The sequence below is a fragment of the Ictalurus furcatus genome, chromosome 16 (genome assembly GCF_023375685.1).
Source record: "Ictalurus furcatus strain D&B chromosome 16, Billie_1.0, whole genome shotgun sequence".
NCBI classification, from domain to species: domain Eukaryota; kingdom Metazoa; phylum Chordata; class Actinopteri; order Siluriformes; family Ictaluridae; genus Ictalurus; species Ictalurus furcatus.
Window position 1 is genome coordinate 4,876,345 of NC_071270.1, and position 24,476 is coordinate 4,900,820.

General features: G+C 44.7%; 1 protein-coding gene across 2 annotated transcripts in view; it reads right to left on the reverse strand.

Annotated features, from left to right (window-relative positions):
* Positions 1 to 18,681: 18,681 nt before the first annotated feature.
* The window catches only part of uvrag (UV radiation resistance associated gene), a 61,104-nt gene continuing 55,309 nt past the window's right edge, over positions 18,682 to 24,476 (reverse strand). The window contains exon 12 of one of the 2 annotated variants that reach the window (XM_053644881.1): positions 18,682 to 19,774. In XM_053644881.1, coding sequence (XP_053500856.1) covers positions 19,123 to 19,774 — 652 coding nt within the window. In that variant the 3' untranslated portion in view covers positions 18,682 to 19,122. The remainder of the gene's footprint in view (positions 19,775 to 24,476) is intronic. The other variant, XM_053644880.1, reaches the window with a different exon arrangement.

A 24,476-nucleotide genomic window follows, 5' to 3' on the forward strand; every position in this document is an offset into this window, starting at 1 on the left:
TCTTAAATCCCTTCCTAAACCAGTTCCTAAATCACTTCCTAAACCAATTCCTAAATCACTTCCTAAATCACTTCCTAAACCAGTTCTTAAACCAGTTCCTAAACCAATTCCTAAATCACTTCCTAAACCAGTTCTTAAACCAGTTCCTAAACCAATTCCTAAATCACTTCCTAAACCAGTTTCTAAACCAGTTCTTAAACCAGTTCCTAAACCAGTTCCTTGGACAGGGGCACTCTTGGATTCTCTGTAACAGCGTCACAGACACACTGTATCCGACTGGGTGTGATTAAACCTGGTGACCCGTGTTTCAGTCACATTGATGGTGGTGTTTGTTTTTCTATTTAAAACCGGGAGCGCAATGGCGTCTCTGCTACCTGCTCTGATCTTCTGGAAACATCGAGGTTGTTATATTTGCCTGCGGCTTCGTGCTGAGGTTGTTTCCGTCTTCGGAGGAACCTGTTTGACCTCCAGCAAGACGGAGAAAAAACCCCACTCAGTTCCATGGGGAAACCCTTGGGACGGAATATTCTGGAACAGTAATATTTAGTGTGTCAAGTCAGCTTTGTTAGAGTGAAGAAAATAACGACGCTAACGAGTAATTTACATCTGTATCACCCAAAATGTCAACTATAAACTTCACATGAACCTTATTAATGTGAGCGGCCATCTTGGACCACCGTGATTGCGTTTGTAAAGCCCCGCCCCCATAGGCCCGGTCCCCAGAGTTCGAGGGTAGATTTGTAGCTGGGGGTAATGTGAATGATTGTATAAATACATTAAACACTCTCACTGCTCTTTTAGACCATCATTTAGTTTTTAAATGTCTTTACAGATCTTAATGACGTCGTTAAAAGTGAGATTAAGGTTTTCAGTGTGAGACGTTCATCACGCGTTAGCGACATTAGCCTTGTAGCTCCAGTGCTCTAGCTAAAGAAGCAGACACTCTCTGGCAGAAATGACCTTAACAGGAAGATTAATGTAAAGCTTTATGCTAAAAATAAATCTGTATTGAATTGTGAATGCATGTATTCTGCAATGTGTGTGTGTGTGTGTGTGTGTGTGTGTGCGTGTGTGTGACCTTGTACACCGACAGTGGAAATTTTGATGCAGACTGAAAGTCATTTTTTTTTTTGGGGGGGGGGGGGGGGGGATGTGTGTGAAGCTGTTTTTAAACATGTGATGAAGTTTTACTGTAAATAAGAGCAAAAGTGCCAAAAGTGGCACCTCGTGATGACGCCCATGACCTGATGCACGTCGACACTGTGTGTGTGTGTGTGTGTGTGTGTGTGTGTGTGTGTGTGTGTGTCTAGTGCTGTAAATACAAATAGGCATCTTTCTTTATTATGTGCTCAAGGCGTTCTTTTTGCCAACATTATACACACACACACACACACACACACACACACACACACACACACACATCAAGCCAAAACCTGAGGGTGTGTCCAGTACATAAACCACACACACACACACACACACACACGGTGACCTCTTTGGCAAATACTCTCTTACCACATGCACACATTGGATGTTAGTGACCCTCCAGCCACACACACACACACACATACACACACACACACACACACACACACACACACACCTCAGGGTCATGTTTGCACATGCCGAATTAGAGACACGGGGGCTTGGCAAAGCAAACTGACTGGCAACAAGACACACACAGACAGACACAGAAAGAGAGGGGGAGAGAGAGATAGAGAGAGAGAAGTTGTGAAGCTAGCATTGGGCACATTTTGTGTGTGTGTGTGTGTGTGTGTGTGTGTGTGTGTGTGTGTGAAAGAGAGTGAGAGACCTCAAACACCATTATTTGGGTTAAGAACTCCATTTTGTCATGTTAGAAAATGATATAATTATATAAAATTATTCATGAACTACAAGCTCCACCTTCCGAGCGTCTCTAGGCCACGCCCCCCACCCGAGTCTGATATAAGTAAGCAATAAACACTCGTATAATAAACACATTTAATGTTGTGGAATGTCAGTGAAACTTGTTATTTCTGCTATTTGTAAGTTAACGATTTCCCTCAGGAGTCACATCTGGTCTTTCCGTGTTGGTCTTCAGGTGGGGGCGGAGCTCTGCAGGTTCATGTCTGTGGAATAATTATTACCCTAAGGTTCCTAATTACGCCGAGATCCACTACTTTCAGGAATCCGGCTCTAAAGCCTTCACAAGTGGCATCAACCTCACAGAAAATATACTGACTATCACACACTGTCTACATGTACACGTACACACACTCTCTCTCGCTCTCTCTCTCTCTCTCTCTCACACACACACACACTCTCTCTCCTTCTTTCTCACACACACTTTTCTCTCACACATACACACACAGGTCATACTGTCCACTCTCACGCAACGTGTGCTGGATGACAGCTGCGTGTTTCAACTTCAATAAGCCCAACTGTCTGAGGAGGGCTATAACTAACACACTAACACACACACAGAGACACACACACACACACACACACACAGATCAAGAGGGAAAGGAAATTCAGAAGTCCATTGGTTTGCTTGCTCCACAAAGATTAGTTTTATATGAAGTCATCCAGTTAGCATTTAACAATCATTATTCATTCATTCTCTCTCTCTCTCTCTCTCTCTCTCTCTCTCTCTTTTACACACACACACACCTGTCCTGCTGTGTTTTTCCAGCTCTGAGCTGTCAAAAATCTCCCAATGACAGAATGCTCCCTTCAACACACTGAAAATAGCACACACATACACACACACACACACACAATCTTTTACATTAGAGAACACGACCCCAAAATGATGTCTACATACAAGCACAAAGTTCTCCAAACTACCACTACCTACCACTAACTACCCCAACCCACTTCATCACCCTGAACTTCTCTCCACTAAACCCCAAATAAACCAAGTCTAAGGTACACAACAGCACACAACATGTAAAGCCAACCAGCTGGTCCCAAAACAACTCCCAAACTACCCTTAACAACCCTAGACTGCTCCCTGCTACCCCTACAGTGACATAGTCTAATACCCCAGTAATGCGGGACTGTCATTAGCTATTGCAAACTGCCTCAAAACATTTTAATCTGCACTTAAATTACACCAAATAAGCCCAAACTACCATAAATAACTAGACCTTGGGTACCCTAACAGCCTCAAAATAACCCAAACACTTGCACAACAATCCCTGAGTACAACAGCTTCCCTCAATAACCCCTAATCTACCGGCAGTGATGCCAAAATACCCCCTGGCGAAAATCCACTAAACCCCACAGTACCCACAGCCCACCTCCAACAACCCCAAAACACTTCACCCTACTCACCCATTACCACTATGTTACACTAACCCTTATTGCCCCAAACTATCTCTAAAACACTTTCCCACATAAAGCATGACCCCAGACCAGTACCCTCACCAACCCCAAACCAAACCCCACACCATCTCCAATTACCCCAAACGACCTCTAATGATCTCTAATGAACAACTCACCACAAATGTCCATAATCTACCCCGACCTATCCCCAAAACCTCCCTAGATTTCTTCACAGATCACTCCAAACTACCCTAACAACCCGAAATAATCCCCAGTAACCCTAAACTACCCTAACAACCCGAAATAAACCCCAGTAACCCTAAACTACCCCAGACAAAAAGCCCCACAACACATCCCTATACACATCCCTATACCCCAGTACACTCATCCAACCTCCCACAACCTTCTCCAATCTTACCCACTGCCAGTGACTAAAACTGACTGGACTACACCTTATAACCCCAAACTACTTTAAATTAGCTCCAACGGCCCCAAACTACCTCACCTGAAACACCCGCACACCATAATTACCTCAAACGCTCCAAACCTCCGACCATCTCCAATACCCTCAAACTACCGCTAACAATCCCAAACGACACGTGTGATTCCAAACTACCTACAAGCTTCCTCAAATGACCCCATCCCTCCCCAAAAAAACCTCCTTCAACAACCGCCTCTAGTTACCCCAAACTACCCTAACGAACCTAAATGAACCATACTGTCCTCAAGCTACCGCTAACGACCCCTTAATCGACTCAAGTGATTCCAAACTACATACAATGTTTATGCTTAACAGCCTACCTTAAAAACTTCCCTACATTACCATGGACTCCATGCAACAAGGCCAAACTACCTCCAGTCACCCCACAGCAACAACCGAAAATGACTTCGAAATACACACAAACCACCTACCATAACCTAAAACTACCCCGACCTCATTCTATCCCCAAATCTCATCACAGACTCCATTCAACAAGCACAAATCACCTCCAATCACCCCCAAACTACCCTAAAGACCCTGGATGAACCACAGTGACTCCACACTACCACAAATGACCTCAAAACAAGCCCAAATTTATCTCCGAATACATCTCGCATAATCCGGCATATCCGCTCCCAACACCTCTTTTACCCCACCCATGTACGCAACCTGTTGCTCAAACTCTACAGGGTGTTATTTACAGCTGTCGTCATGGCGATATGATATCCCAGGACGGGCGAGGCACTGTGGGTTTAGCTTTTTAATCGCGCTTCTACTACCACCGTGATTTATTTTCCTCCGTTAAACCAAACAACGTGGTGCTCGAACTGCTTCCAGCTCAAAACAACGTGAGGGAGAGAAACACGGTGACGCCATTACCCACTTGTACCATTTGCTCAACATAAATATTAGCACAGAAATCGAAGGAACGTGTAAAATTAGCAGGCGAGCCGTCTCCAACGGTCTCTCTTCAACTTCCATTCCCAAACACAAACGTGAGATAGACGAGATCACGGAACCGCAGTTGACGTCATTCTTTACAAACGATATCCTCGCCAGCAGCATGGTCCAATTCATCTCGGTACGGAGGTGGAACCCGACCCGCTCGGGAACGCCGTCTCTTTCCTTCCTGAAGTCGTGTCAGGATGAAGCACCTGCTTTGGGGAACACATGTAATCCGGCCGGGACAAAAGCGTGAGGTGTAGCCGGGATCTTCGCCTTTCTTCTTATTATCGAGCGCAGTATCGAGTTCACGCTCGGACTCTATTTATAGAACGCTTTTGTTTAGCCGGAGCGCTCGCAGGAGGAGAACCGCTTTATTGTTGAGGCACTTCCACGTTGAGGAGGATCTCAGGTTTAGGTCTCAGGTCTCCAGTTTCATCGAGTCTCACGTGTAAAGCGTTATTCTTGTGATGAAGTGGTGTTGAAGAGTGATGTAAACCTGCCGTAAATCAGAGGATCGGTGTCACTGCGACGCTCCGAGACTCGAACAGCGATGTTAACGACGTCAGCTAACAACCGCGGGTTCAGCCAGAAGTTCTAAAGAACCCCACACTGACGGCATGACGGAAACTTCTCTAACTGCGTGCTGGAGAATCGCTGTTTCAGCCTTTCTCCGTCCGTCTTTCTTTAATCCCCAATTTCTCTCTTTCAGGGTTTTTCCCGCTTCTATTCTTCTTTCTTTTTTCTTCCTCCGGTTTATCGTTCATTCTTTCTCTTGTTCCTTCTTTCACTCCCCCCTCAATCACGCATTCTTTCCTTCCATTTCCCTCGTTCCTTCTACCCACTCTATTTCTTGCTTTCATTCTTCCTTTCGTCTTTCGTTAGGTCTTTCTCTCTCAACCTTCACTATTCCTTTCCCGATCGTACTTCCTTTCTCTCTTTCTTTCCTTCGAGCTTTTTCCTGCTTCTTTCCATCCTTCTGTTTCTTTCTTCATTTCTTCCTCTTGTTTATGTTTCGTTCTTTCTCTTGTTGTTCCTTCTTTCATTCCTCCGTCATACTTTTACAGTCTTTCCCTTGTCATTCTTTCCTTCTACTTCCCTTTCCCTCGTTCCTTCTATCCCCACTCTTACGTTTTCATTCACTCTTTCGTCGTCTTTCTGTCTCTCGACCTTCACTATTCCTTACCCCGAGGTTTCTTTCTTTCTTCCTCTTGTTTATCTTTCATTCTTCATCCTGCTCCTTCTTTTATGCCCTTCATGTCATGTTTCTTTCCATCTTTCCCCGGTCTATTTTCCGTTCCCTCGTTCCTTCTACCCACTCTATTTCTTGCTTTCATTCTTCCTTTCCTCTTTCGTTAGGTCTTTCTCTCTCAACCTTCACGATTCCTTTCCCGATCGTACTTTCTTTCTTTCTTTCGTCCGCGGTTTTTCCTGCTTTACCGGGCAGACTGAAGAACTGGAACGTGACGTCTCCTGAGCTTCGTTTTTGGTTAAAAAGCTCTCCATTGTGACATGTCTCCATAAGACATCCGAACCTGAAGAGGTTTTCCTCCATTTCCCTCTCGTCGCTCTCAGCCCATTTCACCCGATCCTGCTACTACAGGTCTCCGTGCTCCAGCGTCTTCCAGTCGGCCGGAGCCGAATCCGTCTCCCGGCGTCCTGAAGCTCCGACCATAAAGCGCTTATTACTCACACAGGCCCGAAGGTCATTAGTCAAACTATGGCCTTCCTAAACGCTGCTGCGTTTACTACGACACATCACAGCCGGACATTTTCTCTAGGACTGGAATCCATTAAAAACGAGGAACGCTTTTCATCATGAGGTGATGTAAACTCCCCGTGGATGCGATGCGCCGCTTGAATGCGAGTTGCACAACGGCCGGATTGTCCATCATAAAGGTCATGAAAAGCAAACGGACAGCGAACACGGTTATTTCGAACAGAAACTATAAATTAGGAGGACATCAAACGATGGGAGAAACGAAAGTGAAAAAGTCGTTCTGTTGTGATACACAAGATGGATGACGGTGCGGCGAGTCAGACTCTGGAACTGATTCATTCCAGGCTTATTCCGAAAAGCAGGAAAGCGTCGAGTGCCACGTTCGAGCGCTCGGGCCATAAAGAAAGAACACAACAAAGAAAGGGTCGTACTGAAACAGAGCTTTATCTCTATAATCTCAGGGATTGATGACTCTGTTCTACACAAATAACTCTGAAACCGAGCACCAGATCTTTATAAATCTGCCCTCAGACTCCGAGCATCGAAATCCTGCTTTAACACCGCTATGACCTTTAAGCTTTAAAGGAATAGTTCAGTGAAAGTGAAATGTACACAAGTCCATTTAACCCAAATGCAGTCAGTCAGCTCAGACATGCTTACACAGTTCATGTATGGCCACCAATTTAATCTAAAATCATCTCACACACACACACACACACACACACACACACCATTTTATCCATTTATAGTTACATTTAACGTTACTTCCTGTTCTCACTTAGCGCCGACACTGGAGATTCCTTCCGTACACGTTACATTTACTGCAAACTTCACCACGTCGACGATTATTTTTAATCTGTTCTCGTGGAGCGTCCGCCGACCACGCCCCTGTGAACGAGCTGTTGCTATAGAAACGATAACGTATTAGAATGACTCCGCTGTTAGAAATGAGCCGGTCAGAATCCGGAGTTCTACGGCGCTGCGGGGTCGATCGACACGTGTCACGTAAGTATCTTATAAATAAATTCATGATCCAGTAAAGCGAAGGCAAACACCGGAGATCGTAGATCCATTACACGCTGAGGAAGCTTATATACGCACAGACGCCATTTTGAAGCTTCTTTGCGACACTTTGTGAGCTCTACATACCGCCGAACGAGGTCTACTCAAACCCACAAAAAGTCGCTGTAAATGAAAATGTGCTTCGGGGTTATGTTTTTGGTTTCGGCAGCGCGGATGAGCGCCATGGGAGCTGAAAGCAAAACAAGGATTTATACGCAGCAGTCTGAAAATAAAGCAGACGTAAGACAGGAGTAAAATATTACAACTCCAATATCTCTGGCTTTCCGTCCAGCAGCTTTGAAGCGCGTCTGAAAGACGGGCTTTATTAAAGACACGGGATCCGAGAGGGATTGATTAAACCCATCCGTCACTGCGCTGACGTCCTACAGCGCTGCGTACGGTACCGACAGTAACCGAAACCCGCTCGGCATCTCGCTGAAGGTTTAACGCAACGTTTATACGACGTGGCCTTCGACATCGTGCCGTAAAAACGTAGAACAATGCTGTCTTTCAGCGCGTCGCGTTTCAAACCCGGTTCAGATTTAACCGCGTGCTGCACGTCGAGACGAGTCCTCGAGGTCAGAGAGATGGAAGAAGACAGGTACGAGGTGCAGATGGCGGGTTTTAACACACTCCTAACACACTCCAGGCCTTGAAGGGGGCCACTCGGATCGGCGCTACTCATCACCTTACGTGTCGGGATCGTCTTCATACAATCCAGGAGAAATAACGCTCACATGGGAACACGGGGCAGAGGTAAAAGGTGTTTCGTGTTGACCCGACCGGAGACGGCGTGACTCCGATCCAGAAACGGACCACCAAGTCCGCAAACGAGGAGCGAGAGCTCACGCAGGTGAAGTGCTACTGTTCAGACTTAAACCGCAAAATCCCCAGAACGCTCACTCATCCTACAGCTCGACCTGCGGGTCAGACACTGACTCAAACCAGCTTTGCACAGACCCGCCGCTGTTTTTCTGATCTCCCGGTCGCAAATTCACACTATTTTGTATTCGTACTCATACTTCAGCTTCACAAACGTGGCATGAGATTGGAGTCGGTCGATGCAGGCGATATAAAACATCACCAAAATAACGCATCCAGGCACGATGTCACTCATGCAAGCAACCCAAACCCTGATTTGAAATGTTTGTATTTGTTTTATGGTGTGTTTGTGTAAGAGGAAATATGTCCGCCTCTGGGGGAAAAAAAAAAAAAAACACGTCTCCTAAAACCCCAATCAGAGCTTACAAACAAATTTCTGTTTACAGGGAACTCATGGTCGGTATATTCCGGCTCATTTTCCAAAAAATTACACACTCCATTTTCCAGATTAACCGATGGGAGCCAGAACAGTGGAGTGAAGACTTCACTCAGCTTCTTCTAAACAACGCAGATACAAACAAGCATTTAAACCTTTCAAACATGATTCCTTTTTGATGGCTGAATCACTGATCTGGGCATGTGGGGGACGGAGAACGCCCCCATCCTCTCGTAGGAAACCCAGTCCATGCTTGAGTCTCGCAGATTGTCTGGAATTCACGTGGACGGCTTTCTTCGAGGCGTCGGAGATCAGCTCTCCGGACCAGCTCTCATGAACGCGTCCTCTGTACGTTTTGCGAAAGCTTAAAAGTTACGGCGTTACGAAGCGCCGACGCTGGAGATATTAAACAAATAAACATCTCCTTAAAGAAAACTTCACCACATCAACGTTTACGTTTAATTCCTCTGTTTACTAACAACACATCTGGTTATTATTAGACGTAGATTATGTGGAACGTCCATCACGCAAATCCTGTTGATAGCAAATTGGAAGAAACGGAAAAACAAAATCATTGAAACCATTCGTTGTGCCGAGGAAATGTTTTATCATTTTCCATTATCCGTTGATGGCACCATCAGGAGGAACGTGAAGAAGCTAAAATTGCTTTGGAAATCAGGACCACCCACTGGCCCACCCGCCCCGGCACAGACATAAACACCGTCACACAGATCTCAGCTTTAATCACACTGCAGGATTTACACTCGCTCGCTCGCTCTCTCTCTCTCTCTCTCTCTCAGTTTCTGTAGGTAATCAGACGTTTGTGGTTTGGTGGTTAGTCACTCAACAAAAGAGCATGTTTGATTCTCCACACCCTGACTGGCGGTCATCGGGAATCTGCGAGTGGAAAAGTTGAGTGGAGTAAAAACGCGCTGACTCACGTCAGCAAACCCAAACCAACATAATTGCAGCTCTGATCTCAAAACTCGAATCCATACTGACACCAGTAGAGAATTCCGATCAACCGGAGGTCTGACGTCTGGCTCGAAACTGGAGCTCCAAAATCCACCAGGTTTCGGTTTTAGACACCTGACAAGTTTCCACAGCTCTAATATCCGGATCAACTGCAGGTTTAAACTCCAGCGTTCTGCGTTCAAATCCATCTCAAGCTTCAGATTCAGAGTCCAGATCGACAGGCCATCTAGAAACCCGGATCAACTGGATTTCTACGCTCATTGGACCACCCGAAGTCCATTTTAACTGGAGTTCCAGAGTCTAATCCACGTACTCGGCGACTAATCCTAGCTGCTGTGAACATCGCAGAACTTTATCTTGGCTTTGCAGTGTTTAGAAGCGAACGTTTTGTTAGCGTATAGACGAGAACCATCCATGAGTCCATGACAGTGAGGAGACAACAACCTGAAAGTGAAGGACGTCAGCGTGACGAGCACAAAAAACAAACCACAGCAATGTGACTAATATTTCTCACAAAATTCCACAAAGCCCACAGTGCTAGTCCCGTTCTCGGCGTTCTCATGTCCAGACCCAGTGCCTTAACGCGCTTTGAAAATGGATCTGGTTGGAGTTTTTTCCTTTAATAATGGAGCAGTCGTATTGCAGCATTAAGCTCCTCATGATTACCGTTTTTACTGTGAAACCAGACACGGCATGAATGAGGGCCAGCTGTTTGTATCACCAAATAATGGGGATTAGTGCGAAATAAACCCATTTCATATGGGATAAGAGAGGTGGCACATGTCATTATCGACAGAGACGTCGTATTCGGTTGCTTTAATCAGTCAAAAATCCAGAAAATCCCCTTAAAGTCAACGTATCGTATGAAGCTACGCCGTGCCATGCCACTGAAAGAAAGCCTCTTTTTTTTTAAAAAAAAAAAAAAAAAAAAAAACAGTTTTCTTTTCTTTTAGCATCTCGGCTCAGCATCTCCTCTACACAGGATGGCGTCTGTTTTGAGGCCCAGTAATGCTCCTGTATCCTAGCGTTCCCTTTTAAATAAATAACAGCACTGAGCAACGTGATACACACGCGAGTGCTGAAAACTCTAGCCTCTTCATCTCCCTCCAGAGTCCTCATCTTCATCACACGAGCTGTTCTCGTTTCGTTCCTCTCCCAATCTGCGGAGCATCAGAACATCACACGACGTCCGACTCGCCGCGAAGAAACGCTTTCTGAAAGACACGATAATGTGACTCATTTCCTCGCGGAACTGAGCCAAGAAATCCAAACGGACGTGTTGAGGCGTCCAAATAAAAACCAGGGGCGTGAAGTTTTTGAAGAAGCAGAAGATCCCTGGACTTCCGAGACTGTAATAAAGTGATTACAGGATGTGACGGATTCACCAACAGGGGACACACACCGTAAATACGCTAGCCGTGACATCAGGGCGACACACGGGTCGACACGCTAAGCGTCTGACAGGGATAAAGAAAAATACAGCACCGACCAACGAATTCTCACCAGCATCACTAAACACATCCCAGTTAGATCAGTATAAACACGAATGTGTTTCAGCGTGGAGTTTCACTTTAATATATCCTAAACGGTTAGTTAGTAAACTGGTGGAGCTTTTGGGATCGATAGAGATGTTTAACATCCAACACTACCAAAGCAGAAAACATTCTCCAACACAAACACTGCCGGATAAACACCTTCAGAAACAGCAGCTCTGCAGGAAACAGCGGCGCGGTGGCCATTTTGTGAAAATCCCTCACTCGCTCTCCTGCTGAACAGTCACACTTCCTTTAGTAGTTTAAACCTACACGATCTACAACAAAATCACACCGTGAGATGATCATTTCTCGGGTGAATTCAAAAGTAAACCCATCAGTTCAACTTTTCTGAGAGAGTTGAGGCTTTTCTTCCCCACTTACAGTCAGTGCCTGCGTTTACATGGACAGCAGTCTTCTAATTACTGACCTTACTCTGAGTAAGTTAATAACGTGATTAAGGTGTTTACATGAGTCGCTTTTAGAATACTCCTGTCAAGTACCCGTTTCACATGTTATAGAACATAGTTCGATTAACAGCACACGTCATTACATCACCGCGCCACGCCGTCCGACGTCCCTCCAGAATTTCACGGATCATCATACAGTTCGTCTTCGAATGGTATCATATACAGTTTTGGGTGTTTTTATTTAATTATTTTTTTTACGAACGCTTCAAGTGCGGTTAATTATTTGTCATGCTGTACGTGCAAATAGACGACTGCTTGAAGCCGTGGGCTGCGTCCCAAACCGCGTACTTACCGTCTATATAGCAGCCGAGATACATGTATTTCTCCTACTACAGGCCTATAGTAGGCAAGTACACGGTTCGGGACGCAGCCGTGCTCTCTTGTTTGCCGTAAAACGTTTGAGCGCTGCCGTGTGTGATCGTGTCCTGTCGCAAAATGCGGTGAAAACTTCTACACGACGTTAATAGTGTGATTAAGGTGTTTACATGTCTGTAATACACGTCCATAATGCGACTAAAACAGGAATACTCCACACGTCTTAATTCCGTATGTGTTTACTCCGAGTACGACCTGAACTGCATTAAAACATACACCGTGAATTAAACTACTCACTGATGGATATCATCATTTCTTTATGTGGAAGTTTTTGGGTTTTTTTTTTTTTTTTTTAGAGCTTTAGGCTCAATTCGAGCGAGATTATTAACCCAGAACCCATTTTAAACACCCTTTAAACAATAACTGTTCGGGTCGCAGATTAATTTGGTTATGTTTCTGTGGTTCTTTAATAAACCCGCCGGAGAACCCGAGCAGGAAGTGCGTGAAGAACAAACACAAACGCACGGATCATTTCAGCCGCAGCTTTATTTCCATTTTGTTTCAAATCTCGACAGAAGCGAGACACACCCTGTCCTCTTCTCTCTGTGACTCCAGCAGTGCTGAAGCTAACGCGTTTCAGGGGAAATTACCCACCCAGTCCAGGCGCAAAGAAGCCGCGAGAACTCGCCGGGTGACCTCATTGACTCATTTGCATATTCATTGATCCGTCGTGGGATTTTGCATATCAAAACGTCACATCTATCCCGAACGGAACAGAGTAGAATTATCAGTTTTATCAGAGTCGGAAATATTCGCTTATAACCTTCCTTAGAGAAACTCACCATTTACACGTTTACAAAATTCATTCATTCATTTCTATAAAAGTACGCGGAAATAATAAAGCCGTGGTATTGAGGAGTCGGGAAATAGACAGGAAGGAAGCGGTGACAGACAGAAGAACTCTGAAATGACTGTAAACATCACCGAGAACAGAGTTTAAACCCAAATGCTGGCGATCACCGAATAACGTGGAATGACGAGGAAAAGCCTCATTTACATCTCATTTGCATAGCGCACACCCCAGTTTGTTTCACGTAAAGCAGATGTGTAACGACATAAACACATACGACAGGTAAATAAGAGCGAGTGGGCGGAGCTTGTGTCCACCCAGACAAAGCTGATCTATCGCTTGTGCTGGTTTTCACGTTCAGACACAGAACCAGGTACAGATTGGTTCATCCGCTCGTGAAGTCGCCTCTGTGATGAATACGTTTATTCACGTTTATTAGACGTGAGGAACGACAGAGTCTCAAATACAAACTAAAATAAACTAATCCTGTTCGAGAGAGTCGCATCATGTTATATAAGTAGACGGTGACAAAATAAAGTGGAGAGAGAGAGAGAGCGAGTGTATGTGTGTAGCTGTGTTGGAGGTCCAGTGAGATGAGGACACTCTGGCGCTCTGAAGTGCTGCCACCCCGCAGTGTGACGCTGTGATAAACATTTCTGCTGGTTCTCCTGTTAAAGCGGTCCAGCGCCGAGTTCCTGTGCCAGCTTCACTCTTCCACACACTGCATCCCTCCATACTCCAACACCCCAACACACACTCACACACAAATGAGCTGTGAGACAAAACGAAAATTAGGAGAAATGAAAACACCTTGATGAGAAAGACAGCAAAAAGAGGTGTGGGAGATGTTCAAAGCTCTCTCTCTCACACACACACACACACACACACGCACACGCACACACACACACACACAGGATAAATCAGATCCTTCATTACAGTGCTGAGCTCAGATGTTAGTGTAACCCTGATAACCCTCACCATCTCTCTCTCACACACACACACACACACCCCCCTCCATCATCTCCACCCGTCTTCTCTCCAACACTCCTCTGCTCCCTCTTTCACCTCATCTCCATTCATCATTCCCTCGTTCCACTCATTTCATCACTCATCTTCTTCCTCCTTCACGCCCCGTCTGTCAGTTAGCGTTAGCGCTCTGAGCCAAAAGAGCGCCCATAAATACAGTAGATCAGAGGTCATAGGTGGAAAAAAAATATTTTTAAAAAAGGGTGTGGAGCAAAAGTTTAGCAAAGAATTTCCATTGCAGAAGATTTTCTTTATTTTTGGTTTTGAGAGCGAGGTTTTGGAGTCTCTCTCTGAAACAAATGAATATGCGATGCGTGTAAAATAACAGTTTAAAACTCACGGATGTTAGCGTGTGTGTGTGTGTGCGCACGTGTGTGTGTTCATTGTTCCACAAAAAAATCATTAGTTGTTTTCTCTGGCCGAGGCTTCGTCCACGAGTACGTGAATAATTTGAAACGGCGTTTTCGATGCACACCAGCGCAGGGATCGTGATGTCACAATCACATTCGGGAATGACGTTAAGAGCTGCTTACTGAGCGACAGACGAGGAGAAATGAAGGAAAACACACCAACATGGCTGAACGGTGTAAAATGAAAAACGACAAACACGGTGCTGTGGAACACAGAGTGCTCTCCTGGGTCTTATCTGAACCGTGCGATCTCGGTGATCCAAAATGGTGCTTTTCATGCGAGTTGAGGCCAAAAGAGAGAGAAAAAACCCCCTATGTTTTTTACAAAATATTCATCTATCTGTGTGTGTGTGGGGGGGGGGGGGGGGGGGGGTCTGAATTATCCCAAGGCAAAGCATCAGGCTCCTGGACACAGATATCAGCGTGCTCACTGTAGCCCCGCCCCCTCGGTCTAAACTGGCTTAACCAATCAAAGCTTTGCACGGCAACTGGATTGTGTGATTATTTCTCGACATTTGTGATGATGAACTCTCGCTGATCTCTGATTCTTCACCTCAGTGGAAGAAAAAAACCCTCACAGCTCCGAGACACGAAATGAACAATAACAGCAGAACGGGTTTTATTGGTCGAGTGAGAGTCATTTTGGAGAAATTTTGCTTGGCAGTGGTGCATGCGCACACACGCACACACACACACACGCACACACACACACACACACACACACAAAGCAGGAAGAATAAAGTAGATAAAATTTGGAGAAAACAATATAACTGAATGGTTAGAGTTCATTTCAGTGGGAATGAAGGGAAGGACAAAGGAAATGTGGTACATTTGTCTGACTCTGACACACACACACACACACACACACACACACACACACACACACACACCTTTTCATCACCTCAAAGTCTGATCGGATTGTGTTACCTGTTGAACAAAAGATTCCACAAGCACTGATGACATCACCGACCACTCGCAAGTACAGGAACACCCTCTGAGGACATCCCATAATATCCTGTCCTGCATCTTGTTTTCAGCGTCTCCCACTTCTTCTTGTTCGGTATTTTCCTTCATCTTCTGGTTTTCTCGTCCATCAGCTTCCCCTGGCCTGTCCTCAAGAGGTTTATATCAGTACCCTCGTTCTGATGCATTATCGTTTCTATAGTAACAGGGAATTGAACGCCGGACGCAACAGTAATAATAATACAATGATAAACCGATTAAAAATGATTGAGCTGGTGAAGTTTACTGTCAATTTAACGCTTCTTACGGAAGGAGTCTCCAGCGTCAGCGCCTTGTGGAGTAAAACACTCAGGGACGTGCTGTTAGAGGAAAATGATCAACTTCAGAGTATCACAACTTCATCTCACCACCACATCACTCAGTGTTTTATTGAAACACACACACACTCTGAGTGTTTATTACTTATGTAATAAGTAAATGACCAACACATGATATTAACACCTGGATGTTGTTATAGAACCGCTGAGAAAGAGTGTGTGGAGATATTATTACAGCTCAATTCCACTGTAACGAATGCTGAGGCGTGTTCTTCACACCAGGGTGATAAAATCCTCTGTGTGTGTGAGTGTGTGAGTGTGTGTGTGTGGGGTGGGGGTGGGGGGTGGGGGTTTCTATTGTTATCCACATATAGAATGGAAAAAAGCCCAAGGGTGTGTGTGATTTGTGAGGTGTTTATGATCCAGAGCAGATATTCAGACAACTGATCCAGTCACACATATATACACACACACACACACACACACACACACACACACACACACACAGAATATGTATTTAACATTTGACATGGAGGGTCCGTTAAAGACCACCCGAGTGACCCGTGTATCTAACATTCTCATTAAAATACTTAAATAAATACGGAATACTTATAATAACATAGAAGCTGCTAAGCAACTTTTTGTTTCTTTTTACGTAATATATTTATTAAACTACTCCAGAAACTACACACACGCTGTGTTCATGATGTCACACGAGCAAAGTTTAAGACAGAAACGCGTTCAAACAACAGCTGATGACACAGATCTGAAGCAGTGGGCGTGGCCCAATATTATAATGAGGACGCTTGATTGACAGCCCTCTGAGACAGAGGTTGCTTGCTAGTTTTGATAAGAGCAGTGTGGGAGGGGCAAGTGAGTTCCTTGTGATCGGTGAGGGTGGAGCTCATGCACATTGTACATAGCATTAACTCCACCCACTTTACAACTTATATTTAGTTTAGAATATTAAATGTCATGTACTGTCTGTCCGAAACCACACCCTGTTCACTATATAGGGCACTAGTTAGGGAGCGCATATCCGTTTGAAACCACACCCTGTTCACTATATAGGGCACTAGTTAGGGAGCGCATATCCGTTTGAAACCACACCCTGTTCACTATATAGGGCACTAGTTAGGGAGCGCCTATCCGTTTGAAACCACACCCTGTTCACTATATAGGGCACTAGTTTAATAATTCCTGGCAGTGAGTGTGGTGTAGGAAATCCAGCACCAGTGTAGTTTTAAGGGAAAATTTTATAGGGGTGGGGAAAACATTAGGGGAAGAGTTGGGCTGGTCTGATTGGGTGGGTTTGGTCAGAGGGCGGGGCCAAGGCTGTTTAAGCACTTAAATAAAAAAAAGTGAAAATAAGGGAAAATCTAAAACACTTCTGTTGGCTTGTGAGTTTCCTGCTGTCTGTTTCTGAATGATTGAAGCTCTAACGGATCGCCCCATCTGCTCAGAGTGTGTGTGTGTGTGAGAGAGAGAGAGAGAGCGAGAGAGAGTACATACACATCCCACAGTACATCACACACGTTCACACATTCCTCCAATTGCTGGATTTGTCTGTGTCATATCCCAGAATTCAACACACCTGTGGCGGATTAGTTCTTATTCACAAAGTGCCATTCCTATCCAGAGGGAGTGTGTGTGTGTGTGTGTGTATGTATGTGAAAGAAAAAGAGAGAGAGAGAGAGAGAGAATGTTTGATGTCAAACATGAGCATGAACAGTTGTTTCCTTTCAAAGGAGCCCTGCAACATGTGACCCATCACACACACACACATACACTTCTGAAAATGTCATTAGACTTTTTTTTTTACTTTAAATTTAGTTTTTCATTTAGCTCAATGAAATATATTGTTAAATTCAGATTATATGAACATGCAAATTAGGCAACGCCCCCGACCCTAAATACCCCGCCCCTTCACCCTGTAAACTGCTGTAACACCACAACCGAGTGACATTTTACATCCAGTGAGACATTCAGGGTCAGGAAAATCACTGCAGTGACTATTCTCAGACTGATCACATGACCACGCATTTCCCCGAAATTATTTCCTTATAAACAATCGTTTTATATTTTGGAAATCAAAAATGGATGAAACAAATTTCATGAAACACTTCCTCAATAAATCCCCAGAACCATTTGCAAATCAGTTCCCGAATCAGTTCTTGAAATGGTTCATGGTAAAATTCCCAAATCAGTTCCTGAAAGCCTTCATGATTCAACTCTCTAACCCATTTGTGAATCAGTTCACAAAACAGTTCCTGAATCAGTGTCTGAAAGCGTTCATGAATCTCTTCACGAAACCATTCAGTTTTCAGTACAATCCCTGAAATTTTGCCTGAAACAGTTTATAAAACAGTTCCTGACGTTGTAGACCACACGATCACAGAGAGGATCACATTCCTATTTATTTATTTTTGCAGAATGTCTCACCTGTTTTACCATCAACATCACTCTCCATGCACACGGGTGTTTTAAAACCCACAGACTGCACTCCCCCATCTCTCTCTCTCACACACACACACGCACACACGCACACACAGAGCGAGACAGCAGTCAGTGAGCAGGAGATAAAGTGAGCTCTTAATAACACGTGTCGTTAGAGATAAGCTCAGAGCGATAAGCTAATTACATCATCGCACTATGTTTAGTCTTCAGATAATCAGATGGGAAGTGAAGACACTAAATCCTCTAAATCCATCACTCTCTCTCTCTCTCACACACACACACACACAGTTTCTCCTCAAGCTCAACAGCAGTGTTCACATAATCACTGAGATAAAGATCAGGAGGATCACAGGACTTTAAAATAAATGTTGCTGCTGTGAAACAAAGACACATCTGAGCACTAAAACCCAGAGAGAGAGAGAGAGAGAGAGAGAGAGAGAGATTTTCTTAAATAGATTTTTTTTATAAAGATGAGTTTCTTTTAATAAATACTAAATATGAGACATTCTGAGGTAAATATGACATAACGTGAGGTAAATATGAGATAATCTGAGGTAAACATGAGATCCTGTGATAAATATTAAATAATCTGAGGAAAACATGACATCCTGTGATAAATATGAGATAATCTGAGGTAAATGTGAGATAATCTGAGGTAAATATGAGATCCTGTGATAAATATGAGATAATCTGAGGTAAATGTGAGATGCTCTGTGATAAACGAGATATAAAATATAAAGATATGAAATGAGATAGTAAAAAAATTGAGACGAGTGAGAGATTTGGAGTTATATATGGCACAGTTTAAGATACTTTATTTCTGAGCTAAATGTTCCTTCTGATCCGTTAAAAAAACCACACCAAGCATTTCAACCACATTCTCTTTATTTTATTTGAAAGGGTTAGAGTGCAAATATTCCAGGTATTTCCTAATAATAATAATAATAATAATAATAATAATATACCTCTGTAAGTAATGTCTGTTCAATGCAGTCAGGTGTGAAGGTAAAGGCCTACCTGGTGACCTTTGACCTCTGGTTATTTATCAGAGTTTTTGCGTGGACGTCTGAAGGAGGACGGGTTCTCGCTCAGAGCATAGATACGTTTTGAGAACTCCTCAAAGTTCTCCAGTTCTCCAAGAACCTGATCATCGCTCTCTACGGCCACGGCATGCTCCACGGGGATGCTCGGGAAATCCTCCAGCCGTGATCCTAATCCTAATCCCGTCGCCTCGGTACCCATTATCTCCTCGGCCTGTTCCACGGAGCAGCACACCTCGGCGCCGACCGTTACACCGGCGGAACCGTTCATGGCGCCTTGGTGCTGCAAATTTTCCTCCACGCATTCCGGCTTGCTCGGTTCTCCGGACAGTTCCGGTTCTCTCTCTGGAATCTTCTCTGCATCCGGATCATACTGTTCGGATTTCGGCTCTGGTGTCGACGTTCCAGCAGCTTCCGCTCGCCCGTCCTCCTCCAGCGAGTTCTCCAGCTCCACGCTGACGTCCAGACGGTTGGGCGGAGCTTCCTGGATCGCCGAGGTGACAGGGATAGGGGTCACGACCGGGTCGTAGAGTTTATGCGACCTGCGTTTCTTTTTGCCCTCTTCCGGAGATTCGGGAAAAGAGACCTGCGAGACGCTCAGGTGGGATCTAACAGGGACCGGGATCGAGCTGGAGACGTGATGGCGATCGCTGAGAGTGAGACAGAGAAAGACAGAAGGAAAAAGAGAGACGCAAAGAATGAGAGCATTAGATAGAACCACAGAGAGAGAGAGAGAGAGAGAGAGAGAGAGAGAGAGAGAGAGAATTATTAACAATTTTTATTTCTGGAAATTTGATTTGATCACTGGGAATAAATCCTAATTACGTGCCAATGAAAACAGAGCAGAGGCGGAGCTTACTGCACCTTTAATACCGTTTTTAAGAGAAACCTGTTGAAATTATGATGTTTATGTTTAATAACATGTAGGCGCACAGCTGGACACATCTGGACTATACAGACATGTCTATGCAAATAAAATACATTTGCATAATGTATAAAAAAAAAAAAAAAAAAAAAGTATATATTTTTTCACTGAGATTTATAATTCTTAAGAACGTTAATTATATTAACGACTTCTCCATCGAATGATCATCCCCCGAGACACGAATTAAAAATGCAGCGAACAAAACCAGAGCTTGTTGCACTGGAAACTGTATCTGACTAACATTAAATTAAAAATAAAGAAGGAAAACACATCAAAAGGACCGAAGCGAGCCGCTCCAGACAAAACACAGACTCGCCGCCTCGACTCAGAACCTGATCACGTCTCCGAGTCCGATTAATCTCTCTCAGCACTGAAACACAAACCGAGTCGGGTTAAAAACGCCCACACACTCACTATCGTCTCTCTGATCAGTCTAATCCGGTAATAAACCCCGTCACGTGGACGCAGGAAACGCCACCACGTGGAGACGTACGTGGGCTGCGTGAGGATCTCCGATTCAAACGTCACGCACGCTGGAGGAAAAAAAACAAAACAAACAAAAGCACGCAACTCTCGTTTCCCCTTTTTAGATTAGATTATAAACACGAGTCAGGTCTGATATCTAATCACGCGAGAGAAGGAATGTTTAGCGGTGATGTGAACCAGAAAAAAAAAAATCTCCCAGATGTGTCATAATATTTTTCATCTCGAGTCTGTTTTCTATTTATTTTAATCAGGACAATTAGCCCTCTGCCGTCCCGCTCGCTGCTTTCTACCCCACGGCTGTGTCCCAATAATGTTTAACATCCCCTTCATAACGTCCCCTTGAAACGACCCCTGAGTCGAACCCTCTTCGAGACGACCTGAAATCAAAAAGGACCATTTTCACCACCTCTTTCAATCGGAAAGTAAACGCCACGTCCAACACTTCAAAGAGGAAATACGGCTTTTTTCATAATATTCCATCGAAACCTAAACTTTCCTGCTTCTGAACGTTTTCTGATCTTTGACCCAGTCACCTCTCTCTCTCTCACACACACACACACACACACACACACACACACACAGGGAGAAAACAATATTTAAAGGTACGTTAGATAAGATTAGTCTTTTTTAGAGTTCACTTTAAAGGTACAGTCAGTGATTTTTTTTGTGCAGGAAACAAAGCTCCACCCTTTCAGGTTTCCCTCCAGAGGCCACACCCTCAACCACTTACATCCTGATTGGTCGGTTGCTGGTGCTGCGCATCATGTTGTCTTTTATTATTATTATTTTTTAACAGTTTGACCTGGTCATCAGTCAGGAGCATCGTCGAGCAGGAAACTCATTATAGTTGTTTATTATTATTTAGCGATGCTGTGTGGTGATTAGCGTTCTTGTGCTAACACTGGAAACACTGGATGAATTGAGAGTTAGCAAAAACTTCATCCAGATGTGAAGCAACATCGTCTACAGAGACTCCAATACAGCCTGAGTGGATTTATGCTCTGATTCACTGCTCTGTGTGTGTGTAAGGTTTTTTTTTAATGATCTGGAACCCAAACACACAGATAAGGATCCTGATCCAAATCCATTGTTCTGGTCACCTTTTATTGAAGGAATTTCTGTGAAAACAACATCTGGATAAAGTGTGTGTGTGACACGGCTGTAAGGGGAAACGGTTCAAGTCCACCAGGAGCGATTAAAAGCCTTTATGCGAAAAGACACACACACTCACACACACACCCACACACACACACACACACACACACACACACACACACACACTCACCCACACACACACTTAACATCCGAACAGCACACCTGCCAGAAGAGCGCTGAGAGAACTGAACGATCGAGGGACTGATCCGACACCATGAGGCACTAATGTGGGGGTGGAGCTACAGAAAAGGGGGAGTGACTTCATTATAGAAAGGTGTGGAAACAGAACAGTGGAAGAGGGGGGCGAGAGAGAGGGAGAGACAGATAAAAAATGGTCCCAAGAAAGAGAGATAAAGGGAGAACGAAACAGAAAACACAAAGACAGAAGAAGAGAGGGACAGACAGAGTAAAGACACACACACACACACACACACACACACACACACACACACACAATAGAGGACTATCACTAGCATTACGTTTTTATTATTTAACATTTCTTGAGGGCACTTCAACTCTTGAAAGTGTGTGTTTGGGTGTGTACGAATGTGTGTACGTGTGTGTGTGTGTGTGTGTGTGTGTGTGTGTGTGTGTGGTCTGCAGTGGGAGCAGTTCCTCTCGTTCTATGCTGCACATTCAGCATGTGTGTAAAGTCCACTGAGTTTTATTTTTCCCAGAGAAAACATTGTTCACAAGAAATGGGTCACAGCTTTATCCACACAGATTGAAAAAATATGTAGTGTGTGTGTGAGTGTGTGTGTGTGAGAAGGAGGCCTAGGTTGCATATTTCACAGATTAATTTCCGAACCTTTGATCCGTGAGCCAGAGATCACACAGATCGGCGCGTTTCCTCTGGGAACCTTCGCGTTTTTCACTCTGGATCTACGGAGGTTCTCAGAGACGCTGCTGAAGCGGAAGCCTCGGCCGCGTTACGGAGTTACGAGGGTCTCTGTAAACAGGCGGATGGAGAAGCGCCTCGGAGGCAGAAAAACATCAGGACGTTGCTGAGATACAGACGTGCACTAAGCTCCGTCAGGCTCAGAGCAATAAAGCCACTCCGTATTACAAACAACCGGGATTAGTGCGCAAGTTGCTCGCTCGCCTCCGCCTCATTGGGGGGGGGGGGGCTGTCTTGGGGTGGATCTTTTCATGAGTTGTCTGTTGCCTAAACCTGCGTTTAGACCCGACTCGTTCATATCTGACAGAAGGGGGAAAAAAAAAAAAAAAAAAAAAAAACTGAAGAAAGGGCCATTTTCAGGGTTTAATTTCAATAAAAAGTTCATAGGCAATATATTTAAATATTTTATAGTATCAGAATAAAAAAAAAAAATTATAAATAAAGGCAGGACAGGTTACGCTCACTAGCAAGGAGTTACAGGTAAAGCATTCGTGAGGAATAAGGATGAGGCGAGTGAAACGCAGGCTGAAATAAAGGCGGTTTTTGGGAGGCGTGCAGCGAGAGGCGATGAGGAAAGCGGAACGCTGAACTTCCTGCTGCAGGATTTTATGCGTTAATGTTTCACATTCCGGTCCCCTGTGCTGGAAACCATATCTGACCGAGCCAGCCAGAGGTGAGGGAGCCACACGGAGGGGCAATAAACGACGTCTACGAGTAACGCAGGACGACAGGAGCACGCCCGATCCCAGATTCAGCATCAAGTCGAGCTCCAGACGCGGCGAGGAGCAGCCACGGAGACGTAACTCAACACAGAGCAGCTCGGAAAACTCCAACTTATGGTTTAAAGCTGACGTTTTTACACGAGGGGAGGGGGGGACGCAAAACCACTTGGACGTGTAGGGCGAATTGTGTGTCTGTGAGAGAGTGTGTATGTGTGTGTGAGAGAGAGAGATAGAGAGAGTGTGAGATGCCTGTGGCGATGCTGAAACTTCCTGCTTCATGCTTTAGCAAATCATATGGTTTTTAAAAAAAAAAAAGGAAAAAAAAAAAAAGGGAAAATAACATGCAAGGCTTCCACTTCCTGATTCAGAGGAGGCCGAAAAAAGGTCACAAGGTCATGTGTTTCATCTGTTCCCGCTTTGTTTAACCTGGCCTGCTTCCTTTCCCAAACACAGATTATTAAATTAACGCTGGAAAGGAGGCTTTTACCCGGCGCTGAACCGCGACCGAGCCGAAGGCCGGATGAAGAAAGAAAGCGAGGCAAGAAGAGGCGCGCCGCGGAGCCGCTTCACGGCTTCACAGCTCTGCAGGGTTCTAAACAGAGATCCGATAAAGGTGCTTTCCATTTCTCCGCCGTCACGTGCGGCGCAGCTTATAAACCTGCCGCGCTGAACGCTCGTCTCCGAGCTCGTTAGGCTCACATGACGGTTCTGGCAGGAAGGCTATCGATCGATCGGCTCCGGAAAGGGAAAACAGCTGGGTATAAATGAGTGAGGGCTCGCGGCGTTGGTGGAATTCGGTTACACGGAGAACCCGGTTCTCCAATTTCACGAGAGGTCTCAGGACGGCCGTGTTTACCAACAGAAGTCATATGACAGAATAAACACACGATCACAGGCCTTTACAGAGGTTAGAATATTTTTTTAGGTCCTAAAAACCTTTCCGTTCCAGTTCCTTCACCGCACCGGTCCTCATTATTTAAGATGGATGTCCGTGTGGGAAACCGAAACCTCTCGGAACGTCACGGTCACTTCATACTTATTATTATTATTATTATTATTATTATTATTATTTCAAATTCAGATGAGTCTGAGAAATCCAGCACGGTTTAGTGAGATTTTATTTTTGAGGAGTGATGGAGTTGGGACTCTGCTGCTCTGCCGGGAAA